Source organism: Pagrus pagrus, assembly GCF_965226575.1.
Source record: "Pagrus pagrus genome assembly, chromosome: 19".
Classification (NCBI taxonomy): Eukaryota; Metazoa; Chordata; class Actinopteri; order Spariformes; family Sparidae; genus Pagrus; species Pagrus pagrus.
In genome coordinates, this window is record NC_140203.1 from 16,452,126 (window position 1) to 16,465,845 (window position 13,720).

The 13,720-nt window shown below is 39.9% G+C and overlaps 1 protein-coding gene across 1 annotated transcript in view; it reads left to right on the forward strand.

Moving 5' to 3' along the window:
* sfswap (splicing factor SWAP) overlaps positions 1-12,932 on the forward strand; it is a 53,214-nt gene extending 40,282 nt beyond the window's left edge. The window contains exons 18-19 of the mRNA XM_084383763.1: positions 4,860-4,932; positions 12,179-12,932. Coding sequence (XP_084239889.1) covers positions 4,860-4,932; positions 12,179-12,244 — 139 coding nt within the window. The 3' untranslated portion in view covers positions 12,245-12,932. The remainder of the gene's footprint in view (positions 1-4,859; positions 4,933-12,178) is intronic.
* Positions 12,933-13,720: the final 788 nt, after the last annotated feature.

Here is a 13,720-nt window from a genome sequence, read left to right on the forward strand (position 1 = left end):
ACCCTGTCAAAGGCCAAAGTGAAGATGGTGTTTCCTCTCTTTGAACACCACAGACATCCTTTGCTGAAGACATGGTTAAACCATTGGCTCGTCGAGGGTGCTGCTATATCGCAGTCTAGGGAATGTGCCTGTTTTGTTTTAGAGTTTGTTTGGACTTGTGTTTTTTCTTAACTTTTTTATTTATTAACACTTTTCACATTCTTCACATTGTACAAGCAGTGGACAAAAAAGGGATAAAGGACAAACAAACAAAAACTGTTAACAAGAGACAATCAGTAAACCAAGGCAAGTTTGCCTATTTTAAAGTCAGAAGTTACTCAGGGTACAATGTTTATGAGAAATCTGTCTGACTGGCTAAATAAACACACCATTTTTCCCATCGCTTTTCACCCAGTTCTTTTTGAAGTCGTATGGAGGAAGTCATCTGCTCTAAAGATTGATGTTTAAAAATATTGACAAAGACAACAGCAGTAGGGCAGTTTCTGTAGCCAGCGCTCTTTATTGGATTTGGGGAAATTTACACTCCAGCCAAACTTGAGCTGGGATAGCATTACATTCATCAAACACATTAGTCCTCATCCTAAAAGCCTTATAGTGAAACACAGTGTTTAGAAATATAATAAAGCCTATCTATCATATTGAACACCCTTTTAAAGGATTTTTGTTTTAAAATAAGTTAGCTAGAACAATTAAGAGTGCCAAAAGGGCAGAGATGGCCTTAAGCTAACACTAGCTTAATTAGCTAGGTAACTATAGCTAAAAGAAAATCTAGACAGCTGGAATAGGAAGCCTACTATGGTCTACCTCTGTCTGTTGCCATTGTTTCAAAGTATGGACGGGAAGAATTTCGAGTGGTCTGTCACATTATCTGCAGTAACTAAGGGGAATGGAGCTTAGCAACCAGGCAATTAATGGAGGTGCTGTATATCTTAATGCAATGCTTTCCTGTCCAGAATTCAGCAGACTGCCTCAGAATGAACATCAATTTATGCTGTATTGTCATTTGTATCCTTATGTAGTGTGCCATCATTATAAACTAATGCTAGCTTTGTGAATATGAAGCTCCAGTGGGTAAAACAAAGCTGGGGCATTATCCGTTGTGTCCGAGGAATTCTAAATCCAGTACCGACAGAAGAGACTTGAAGCCTTAAATCTTCAGCGCCAGTGATGCGATGGCTTGGAGCCTACATCTTTCAGCTTCAAGATCTTAAGGCGTTTGTTGCAATGAACACAATCTCTTCTAATGACTTGGGGTCGTTGGTCTGCTGTTTAAAATATTTGCAACAAAAAAACAGTGACACTGCTGCATACATTAACTTGTGAATGCCAGAGGGCAAATGTAGGCTAAATCACTCAGCCTTCCCAAAGGAAATGTATGCCCACTGTACCACAGGAGCTGAAGCAGAGAAGTCATTGTCAGTACCAAATCATCATGGATAAAACCAAAACATGAAACATATCTGAAAAGCTAATTGGTGAAGTCAGATTTTTCTAGAGTTTGAGGTTGTCAGAGAACAGAGGAGTTGATGAGGAGGGGGCTGAAGTAGAGCTGGTCGTCAGTGCAGCAGAAGACTTAAGAAAGCTGCACAGTTTACAGGAGGCTCTGCAGGTGGTTGGTGGAGACGAGCATAGTAATACTGCCCTTCACATTGCATTGGGTCATATCACTGACAGCAAATGTCAGTGTTAATTTATGCAGCTCTCAAATCATTGCACATATTGAAGCAATTAACTTCTTCAGAGCAGGAAGGTCAGATCTTAGATTGGAAATTCATACCAGTAAAATCCATTTGTACTCTAGGTGCCTGACTATCACTGATATGTTTTGCACTGGGTGAAGGAGCATCAGCCAACTTGAACGTACAAAACCAACACAGCATATCAGATAAACCCATAACGTAAAGTCCTATATTGATCCTGAAGTCTGTCATCATGGTAACAGGCATAATGAACAGGCACTAAATGGTTAAATTGGATGTGTGGAAACACCATGGTTTTCAAATGTAAGAACGACCCGGAGATGAGGTGCCCACATGCAGAATCTGTCAGAGGAAGGTGTCTACCTCGCAAACCATCACCTCCAATTGGTACTGCCTTCTCTGTGACTACCATCTGTTTGCTAAACAGCTTTTTTTCATGAAAAGGGGTGTTTTCGCTTAAGAACAGATTTAGTGAAGCAAAAAAATTATATTTGTTCCGTTACGTTCTAGTGCCATTTTTAGGTTTTTAGGTTTAGTTCAGGGAATTGCTCATGTCTAGCCAATGCCATATTGTCAGCAAGTATAAAAATAAAAACACACAATGGATTCATTTCTCAGAACATTCATAGAAAACAAGATAAATTAATTTCCTCATTTAATCCATATGGCTCAATTGTGTTCAGTGTATAAATCCATTAGCTTTCTCGGCGTAACGGTGTGTTTACAATGTCCCGTCCCCCGAGGGGATGAGGAAATCTTTTTAATACCCCAGAATTTCAGTGTAGAGGCAGATTCATGATTTGCATTCACATAATGAGGTGCCATCGTATACTCAAGATTCTCGGTGTGAATAGTCTTATGTTCTGCAATCCTCCGCTTTAGAGCTGGTTTAGTTTGGCCGACACACACAGCAGAGGTTTGAATCTCTGTATGCACTGGACCTGGCAGGACTGACAGTCGTACAGTGTAGGGCCATCAGCAAATGTTACTTGCTACACCTTAATGAAAGCTTTTACTATAACCATGTGCACCAGCTTTTATCTTTACATATTATGTCATGCAATAGTTTTTGTAAAGAACTTTCATAGACTAAGTGACCATAAAAATAGAAACACTTCAGGACAAATGCAAGGCTTTGCCATTTCTTAAATAAGGAATATTATTTTCTAACCAGTGACTTTATCATAGTTTTGTCTTTCATTATTTGTAAGAGGAAAATGACTTTGAGGATCATGAATAAGAGCACAGATTATGAAATAAGCTGCAATGTTGGTGTAATACTGTAGATGTTAAAAAATGAAACATGTATATTACAAATTAATAATGTGCCGAGTCCTGTTTCTATTTTTTCACTATTCTCTTCCAAAGCTTCCAAGCTGTTAGATTCAGAGGAGCCAATCTATGTAGCTGGCCAATCAATACCAATTCATTTTTAAATTTCCATTAGTCCAACTGAATCAGGCTAAATCTTTAGCAATGAGTGGACAAAAGTTGAGTCTTCGATTTGCGGAACGCAGTGTAACTTTTAATTACACTGGGTTTATTCTACAGAAACGTTTCTGAATGATGACATACCATGTAAACATTTTCTGTTTGTACAAGAGACAAATCGAAAGGCTTCTCTTTGCGCAAGGGCATTGTTACAATTTCATGCTTTTAAAAGCCTGTATATCCCCCGTGTGTTAGCCCTTTGTTAAGATGAGAATGCTTTTATTTCTTTCATTCGTTTCCTTTTGTCCGTTGGATGTAGTAAATTGGTCTGTCTTTCCAGGACGACAGTTTTTTTGTTATCAAACGTTCTGCTTAGCCTGCGTAGGTGGCTCAACAACAAACTGTGTATGAATGCAGCTGGTTTCTTTCAGTTTACTTTCTACTAGGAATAGAACAAGGGCTGCAGCTATTACTGTTTATTGTATTGGCAGTTACGCTGCTGAATATTTTTAACATTGCTTTATTGTTCAATCTATAAAATGTCAAAACATTGTGATGCTGCTTACATGATACATGCTCATCACAATTTCCCAGAGCCCAAGGTTGCATTTTTAACTTGCTTCTTTTGTCGAGCCAGCAGTATAAAACCAAGATACTCTTCATTTACTATCATAGATGACGAAGCAGCAAATCCTTACATATAAAGGTGCAATATGTCAGAATTTTATTTAAAAAAAATTGAAAAATAATTGTACAATTAACAGAATAATTGAATTATTAACAATGAGAAGAAATAACAGTTTTGACATAATGTCGAAGACATTTATGTATTCTGTTGCAGAAGTAGACCTCTCTGTTGAAGTAAGCATGTTACTCAGCTGGCCCCAAGCCATTTTTTACCTCAAGAGATGATCGGCTGATAGTAAATAACACAGACAATCCCCTGGTACTCCGAGCTTCCAGTCCAGGCGGAGTTAACTCATACTTATTATCATAGTATAAATTTGAAAGTTGGCCAATTCTTACATGTTGCATCCTTTAAAGAAGCTGGAATCCAGCAAATGTTTGACATTTTTGCTTAAAAATGACTGAAACAATGAATCAGTTCTCAAAACAGCTGGCAGTTAAATTTCTTTAGATCTATTAATCGACAAATCGTCGCAACATTGGGTGGAACCAGAGCAGCATACCATAATAATCCCAGATGATGTATGTAAAGACGTGTAATACCCACAACTGGCAGACACAGATGCACACATTTCAAATTGTCCCACTTTTTCAGTGGACCGAAGCGCCACAACGTCATCAGCAGTCTGTTCTGCATTTCACCTGTTGTGTTCAGTCAACCTGACGCGCTTGAATTAGTCTATTTTAAAAATCCCTTGATAAATTATGAAGTGTTGACGTTGGAGAGATTAAAAGCTTTGGACAAAAGCCCTGAGGTTCAGTTCGAGGCCTGCAACTATGATGCTTTGCTGTTTGTCTGCGTGCGTACATACTTGGCTGCTCTCTACATTGTTGATGTGGTGGTTAGTTTTTGCAGGTAACATCCCATTCCTCTCTTACCTCTCTGTCTACTTCCTCTCCTCTCCCTTCGACAGCTCTCGATGCCTGTCCAACTTTGAACATTTCAGAAGATATCATGAATATTGTATAGCTTCTCCTGTTTACATGATTGGCTTTCTTCTCTTTGTTTCCCCTCTCTTTCTCCATCTCTTCTCTCTACAGGGGCGGTTCTCTGGAGAAAGACAAGGCAGTGTCCTCATCCATAGTATCCTCTGTTCAGTCCAAAATAACTCAGGTATTGTTCTTTGCTTTTATCCCAAAATATGTCCTCTGGTGAACTGTACAGTCTACCGAATGCGAGTACTGAGTGTTCTTTGTTTCCATCATGCAAAGAGGACGAACGGGAAGTGCTGGTTATTTTCACTGACAAAAAGCCTTGTTTTTGACCTGGACCATCTTGGGAAATGTTCTTTAAATTCATTGGATATTCTGTCGACATATTTTTGTATTGTTAAGATTGATGGAAGACTTTTGTGCAAAGTCTCACTGAAGCTTACCATAAAATCAGGTGATAGTATTTTCTTGCTGTAGTTTCTGGGTTTTTGTATAGCATTAGAGCTGCAACAATAAATCGATCCATCGATTTACAGAAAATTGATCACCAACTATTTTTTTCAAGCAAAATACAAATGACGACTAGCTGGTGAACATTTTGGACTCTTTAGCAGCTAGAAAGCCAAATGTATTTCAGGAGTTGGTAGGGACCAAAAACAGAGCTAAAAGAGAGCCAGTATTTATTCTTTTATCAAGATATGATTATGGAAATGTTGCTCCTTAACGGTGGGAATAAGTAAATGTTGGCCAACATATTGGTGTCCCCAGTTATTGGAGGTTCAACAAAAGTGTGTGTTGATGTTTTTGACTGGGTGACAGCAACTGTCATCATGGCTCACAGAAGCCGAGGCCTCCTATTGAGTGTTAAAGACGGAATACACACTTCCCTCGATAAAATTTCAGCAGTCACACACTACTCTCTGCATGCAGCCACTTTCTCACAGAGTGACGAGGCTTTGAGTTTGTACTTGCCACGTCTTTGTCCTGCTGGATCACACTTGGATTGAACAGTAATTCAGTGGAACACTTGCATGATAATATGCCTGACACATTTAGACTGTAGTTGAGGTGGCACGCACACTGCAGCTGTCCTGTAATTTCCCCACACAGGAGGCAGCTTTAATTTCTGCAACTGACAACACCCAGTCATCTTGTGCATGACCAAGACATTGCATTATGAACATCATTCTCTGTGGTGATTAAAGGATAAGACAATATGAAAATTCAGTCTTTATCTACTCACCCCCATGCTGAAGAAAAGTCAGGTGAGGTTTCATAGTCCACAAAACATTTCTGGAGCTTCACAACAAAACTTCACTGCAGCATTCTCCTACACAACTGAGGTAGCTGGGGACTTGTTTTTAAACAAAAAAAGAGATCCCAAATGTACTTGAAAAGACATTATTTACAACCCTGTCGAGTGAGTACACCTGCTTCAGACGTGGTTTTCAAGTCAATGTGGGATCTCCAGAGACTTGGATTATGGCGGGCCATCTGTATGGAGCCATTTTGTGTTTTTTTGTTTTCCCCAGCTACTTCAGTTGTTTAGGAGAATGTTGCAACGCTGTTTTGCTGTAAGGCTCCAGAAATGTTTTGTAGACTACAAAATCTTCATCCGACTTTCCACTGGTGTGAGGATTATGAAGAATTTTTTTGGTGAACTTGTCCTTTAATATGCTGCAATAACAGCCTCCTCTCTTCTTGGAAGGCTTTCCACAAAACATTTGGAAGCCCTTTCGCAGTTAGACCACAAGAGCATCAGTGGTGTCCAGGTGATGAGGCCTGGCCTGTGATCAGGATTCCTAAATTTATCTTAAATTTGTTGGACGGAGTTGAAGTCAGGGCTCTTTGCAAGCCGGTCAAGTCCTTCCACACCAAACAAAAGTAAAATAATTAGTTCATAGACCTCGCATCAGCATGGGAGAGTGTCATGTTGAAATGGAAAAAGTACTTTTGGTTCCACAGTGTGCTGTAAAGGAAGGACTGGGTTTTATATAAAATGGACTGCATTTATTCGGCACTTTTTCGAGTCGCACTTTACAACACAAGTCAGCATTCACCGATTCACACACACATTCACCAATGCATCACAGCCACAGGGAGCAATTTAGGGTTCAGTTTCTTGCCCGAGAACACTTCAGATTATGAACCGCTCTACTTTATGAGCCACAGTTTGTGACATAAAGTCTAGCTAAGTGATTGGCTGTGTATTATTTCAGTATGGAACATTGTTCTCCTCATTTGAATGTTAAAGCTCACATAAAAGGCAGACGGGGTCTGAATAAGTGGTGAGCACATTACTCACAATGTAACCTCTTTCACACCTTGGCAATAAATCCTGACCTGATATACATTCTCCCTGCTCCTCTTCCCTGTTTAAAATTATAATGCTTAATTTATGGCTGCCGTCACACTGCTTTCAGAAATGCACCTCAATCAAATGCATCCACACGTACCAGCTTTGGAAGAAAAATGCGTTGCGAGTTTGTCGAAAAAGCTATAAGCAGGATAGATGGCAGGAAGGAGAGGAGTGTGTACAAACTAAGAGATTCGTTTAAAGGAAGTTGGGTTGTTATTTGTCTTCGTGTCCGCTCATAGGTCGTTTGTGTCACTGCACTCTGGAGTGTTGTTAAATGAGCAAAAAGGCTCCAAAGTGCCATCAATACTAATGTGAGCTGCAACCTGTGCTCACTTCAATCAATTATTAGAGAACAAAAGCCACAAACTTCTCCGTCTTCAATTCACCTTTTCTTAAATTCTTTTTATCTAGCTTGCCTCCCTCCTCAACTACTTAAATGCAATATTGTGATATGCTGTTCATTTACTTAAAGGGGCACTATGTAGATTTGGAGAAGAAATGAATATTTACAATATAAATGAGGTAATAATACAAACTCAAATACTAAATTTTTCCATAACTAAATAAACAAGCTGGTGACAATCAGGTCGCAGAACACTGTTTGAAGCTGGAAAGGTGGCAGGGTCCGCCAAATTTAAACAAAGTAAAACAGTATGACATTGTGTTGTCCTTTTAAGGTCAGTTTGTTTATTCAGTTTATTCAGTCATTAACACCAAAAGATTTTGTTTATTTACTTTGTTTAGGAAAAACAGAATCTTCATTTAAGATCTTCCCCTGCTGATTAAAATGTCTTCCCCAAAACTACATAGTGCAGCTTTAAGTTTGACTGCTGTGGAAACAATCCCTAAAGACAAAACATCAAATCCAATTACCTTGATTGGTTGAAAAGCCTTAAATCAACTCCAAGATGAGAGACATTTCTGGAAGCATCGAGACTCAAATTATACGCACTCCTCTGAATTTTCAGCCTCAATCACCATCATTGATTAATAATCCTCAGATGTCAGTAATTTAATTTCTACTTGTCACCGCGTTGCATGACGTGATGCAATATTTTGATGCATTAATTCTTACGCAACCAGTGTACAACTGAATGTATTAGACATGCAGAGTGGGTCTCAGTGTGAAGGTGTTGACATTAAGTATGAAATGGGGCCTCAGTAATATCTTGTAAATAAAATGTTTAGCACCCAAAGTATAAAACGCGTGGTGTCGAAACAGTTATGCCCACAAGGAACCCAATGTTGTTGCACTGAACGTAGAGGGACTGCAGTGTCTCGGACTCGTGCTAATGGAGGTCAATAGAGTGTGAATGGAGAGCCAACACAAGCTTTTCTGTGAGCGTTTCTACAACTTGCACAGAATTTGTATTCTCTCATCTGGCCGTGGGCAACTGTGTGTGTGTGTGTGTGTGTGTGTGTGTGTGTGTGTGTGTGTGTGTGTGTGTGTGTGTGTGTGTGTGTGTGTGTGTGTGTGTGTGTGTGTGTGTGTGTGTGTGTGTGTGTGTGTGTGTGTGTGGGAGAGTGACAGAGTACGTGTCCGGTGTTTAGTCAACAGATGCACTGCAGAACCAAAACCAAACATTTCATGTCTCCTCTCGCTTCTCTCTCATCAACAGTGGCATCTTATTTCTTCCTCTTTCTTCTCGTGTCACACAAACAAACGCGCGTTCTCCTCCTGCCTTCATCTCGACATACCAACATAAGATGGCTAATGAAAACACGCTGTTCTCTGCTGTTGCACCATGCACAGATTCACAACCACTAACTACTTATACCCCATCTGTGATGTTTTACAAACACATCTTGAATAATTCAGCACATCCTCATCTGCCTAATGGTCTCTTCTTCCCTGAGGGTGCCTGGTTGCTATTCGCCTCATCTCGTCTCTTGTCTCCCTCCTGTTTGTCGTCGTTCCTCTGTCTTCTGTCCCCTCTTCTTCTCCGCTAAACATTTGTTGTGGTGTACTCTGTATGGTAGATGCTTTGTGCACTTTCATGAGTAGCTTTTAGACTTTTATTTGGTCTTTTTTTGAACATTGTAGTACTTATTTTTCCATTTGATCTTATTCATGTTGCTACTATAGCAGTGAATGTGCTTCTTTTTGAAAGTCTGGATAACGCAAAGGCTTGGTCCAATTTAACTTCAAGGCATGATGGCAAATACACAGAAAAGTTGAGGAGAACTTATCCCAGGCAAGTGTGCGAGTGTGCCTGTGTGAAACGGAGAGAAAACTCAAGATGTTGCATAGCTCCCTCCAAGATATTCTCAACAGTAAATCATAGTTTTATTGTGTCACCTTGCAGCGTGGCTATGTTTGAAATTCGAGGTCCAGGACAGAGTCCTCTATCACTGATACAGTTCAAATAAGAAAGCCATGCCTCCGAAATAGGGTCAGGTGTAAGGAAGAGACCTGATTTTTTTAACCTTAAAATAACAGCTTCAGAATCATGTTGATGGTACAGTGTCTTGTAACAGGGTGAATGGTGTCTCTGTCTGAGCCGATCCGCCCTCCTATCACTTGTTTCTGCACTATGTAACTTAAGTGAGAGGGTAGGATCACAGTGTTACATACATGTTTTCAACACGTAACATTGTTATGACGTAATGAGTTTTGTTTGTAGTTAGCACCTATATTACGTCTGGCAAATTGTTATAGACCTAGGATTTTTATTTACGACAGTGGTGTTACACTCCGAAACTGTCAGGGGCACCAAATCACATCTAAACTCACTAACAGAGATAAAATGATTGTAACTGTAATGCTGGATTACGTGCTGCATCATTCCCCATGAATTCCTGCGGTCGGTTGGCAAATTGTATCCCGTGCAGAAATGGCGGACCCCGCCATTAACAATGACAACGGCAATAAAGACAAGTAAATTACAAAATGTGAATAAACCACCATGAACAGTATCCATAAAAAGGGTACAATTTAATAAAAGTCCTTAAGACTAACATTTTAAAACTTTAAAAATATATAAAATTGTAAAAACAAGCATATCATCTTTAAGTGACATCATTGCAGACTTAAAAATACAAAGGTTGCAAAAGACCTGACCTTCACTTCCAAGTAATTTGGGTGTCCTCTTGAATTAATGACATAATAAGACATCGTTCCAATTAAAAGGACCTTCGCAGTCAAAATGTACCTCATCGGATTTGAGTACACCTCTGCTGACTCACTGTGTCCCGATAACAGATCAGTGCGGAGGATGTTGTTTTCTCAGTCAGGCTGAGCAGTCGGCAGAGGGTTTGGATTATTGAACTGTTTTCAAACTGAATCTTATATTCATGTAAATCCTATCAGGAATATTTAGGTTAACATCCTATAAATAACTTATTGGTATTCTTTGTTTTAAGCGAGCCTCTTTCAGTTTGATGTAACCATAGTTGCTGTCCCATGTGACAAGACACTTGCAGCCGACAAGAATTCAACAGCAGTGTAGAGCAACTTTTCACTCGGTTGGTAATCATTTGGAGCATTGTTTGTTTGTCACATTCTCCGAGCACTTCTTTGTGTGTGTTTGTGTACATTCGGATCCACCAGGGTTTAGAGAGAACCAGCCTTCTGAGTGATTTGATGTGACAGCTCCTTCCCTCTGTGATTACAGCTGTTAATTTGTCTCATCTGTCAGAAAAGCTCAAGGGTGGATATTTGTCCATGCGTGTATGAATCACTCTTGGGAGACAAATTAACACTTCCTGTTCAGAAATGCAAGCGTTTGCTGCCTGGTCAGCAAGATTTCCATATTAACTTGAATAGGGAACAAATGGAATTTAGATTTGTTTGCAGGTCTCTACATCCAGCAATCGATTTTATATTTCTCTTTATTCCCTGTACCCATTTATTTCAACTACGACTCAGCTCATTAAAATGTTCTCCCATCATTGACCCATTTACATATTACAGTTACTGTTGGCCTTTTAGCATGTCAGCTGCTGAAATTAAGGATTAGGTACCTGTAGATGTGTCAGATGTTTAAAGATGCATTAAGGACTTCCTGATGGCTCGAGGGCAGGAAGTGCACTTCAAAACGAGCCTAAATATACAACAGTTTATGAACTTTCATCGTGAGGTGGTGGTTGTGAACTAATGAGAAAAATATTTGGGTCTCGTTCTGCCGCACGCTCATTTGAGGAGTTGGCTAATGAGCTCAAAGCATCATAAAGCTGCATTATAATAAACTGGGGAGTTGATTCCCAGTGGGAATAGCACTGCTGACAGCTCTTTCACACTACAAGGAGAAGCTTAGACTGCAATTTCTGATTATTGATTATTCTGCTGATTATTTTCACAATTTCGATGACTTGTTTAGTCTGTGAAATGTAAAATAAAATGTGAAAAATGCTCATCACAATTTCCCCTGAACCCAAAGTGACCTCACAAATTGCTTCTTTGGTCCAACCAACAGTCTAAAACCCAAAGGCTTTTCATTTACTACCATACATGAAAGAAAGCAAGTGAAAGAACAGCAGCAATGTTTGACTTTTGGCTTGAAAGACGACTGCGACATTTAATTGATTATCAAAGTAGTTGGGGTTGACCTTTCTTTTTCGATCAACTAATTGATTAATCCAATTATGGTAGCTCTAGAGGAGTTTAAATCAATAATAATAATAATAATAATAATGGACTATTTCTTAATTGTGGAGATGTAATCCAAAATGATGATTTGCTTGCTGTTTTACCCTCAACAGTTTTAATGTACAACACTCTCCCGTCCTCAGCTCGGTTGTTGACTCTAGATCAATTGGATTTCATTCAAAGCAGTTCTTTATTGGTGTTGGAGCAGGATCAGTGGATGGATATAAGCTGAATCAATGCAGAGATGAGGGAAATTTATTGGCAATAACTTGATAATAAGTTGGTGCAGGCTTTAGAGCCAACACACACAGTCTGACGTAAATATCCCCCAGGCTCTCATCATGTATGTGGGCGCTATCAGACTGCATTCAGTCAGTGTTGATAAGTTAATTCTCAGTTATCTACTCACTCATACAATATGTGTGGAGATGTCGTACATCAAACTCATCTCTCGGTTTTCTTTTTGTCTTCCGTTTTCAGGATCTGATGGCCAAAGTGCGAGCCATGCTTGCCACCTCCAAGACCTTCCAACCTCCAACTTCTTAAGCGGGCATGGCTTTCTCACCAGCCACGGCAACCTCGGTGAACCAACGAATGGCACTCTCCAATTTCCTGGAGATTTAATTGGCCTGGATCTGTTTCATCTCCCCATGTTTATCCATGATTTATTTTTTTTTCATCTCCGTTTGGGCGTCGGCAGATTCAGTTTGGCTGCAGTATGTCTTCTGCAGCATTGTTAAGAGTGATGTAAAGGCAGTCGTTGAGCTGAAATATGTGGTTTCACAGCAGACCTGAGAAAAAAAGCTTATCAGCCGGGAGATGGTGTCAGCAGTTGGCATCTTTCGGGTCCGAGAGAATCAAATGTGGAAATAATCCATATGTTGTTTTGCATCCTGTTTTGAAAGACTCATTTCACTCCCACGTTCTTTGCAGCATTACCTAAAGCTGCTGCAGGTATCTGTATTCTCTCCTTCTATGAAGGGTTGTGTTGTTTTGATCATTTCAATTCTCTCCTCCCTCAGCCACTATTCTCTGCTGTCGTTTCCCTCCCATGTCCTCCCCCAGCTGTCTTTTGTCTCCAGCACCTCACACTTTTTCAAATGAGAAGCCGTTTTAATTTTCCTTCAGCTCGAGTGCGTGGCCTTCTCTTTCTGTTCCTGGTTTGTACTGTAATTAATTAAATACAGAACAACTTTGTAATCCAAACTGTCAATAAAGTTTCAACTATGATTTACTTGTGGCCTTTACTCCTCTCCTTTTTTTCACATTTGGATTTTTGGGTGTGCTGAAACGCAAGTTATAAAATAAATTAAACCAGTAAGGGGCGGCTTCCTGAATCACAAACTCCATCATGACGCACCAGAGTCCAAATCTCAGATTCAGCTCCCCTGCCAGTCTTCCTCTTCACTGTCCTTCATTTGGCTGATTAAAGATGGAAGAAATAATGTTTACTGCTCCCAAACCAAGTTAGGTGCCAAAGCAGCATTGCTGATAAACCCAACACACATCACTTTTGATTGGCTGATATCCTCCCGGTGTCTTCTTGTGCTGAGATGGCACTTGTGACCCAGTGCGCAGATAAACCAGGGTACAGTAATCGTTGGCAGACTGGCACAACCTCATAAAGGATTAAATGTTGAGACAGATAACCCTCGAAAGGCCAAGCTTAGTCCTAAAAGTAATAAAAAGTTGAAATCGATTCTTAAACAGGAATCTAATGGAGAGTGGTGAAGAGTGACATGTGGTCCTCTCTCTCCACTCTCACTGAAAGGTTTGCTACTGGCCTGTTTGTGGTCAAAACAGGCGAAGGGAGCGCTTCAACGTCCATCCATTTCTTTATCAGCTCTCCTCTATCCAGGTTCTACAGATACGTAAGGTCTTGGATAGAGAATGATGTCACTAAATTTAAGATGACACAGCCTGATACCACTGTCAGGCCTAATGATGAGTAGGGAGAGCGAGTACACCATTTTCCGCATCTGTATAACCAATTAAATCGTCTGTACTCTGAATGGTCGGGTC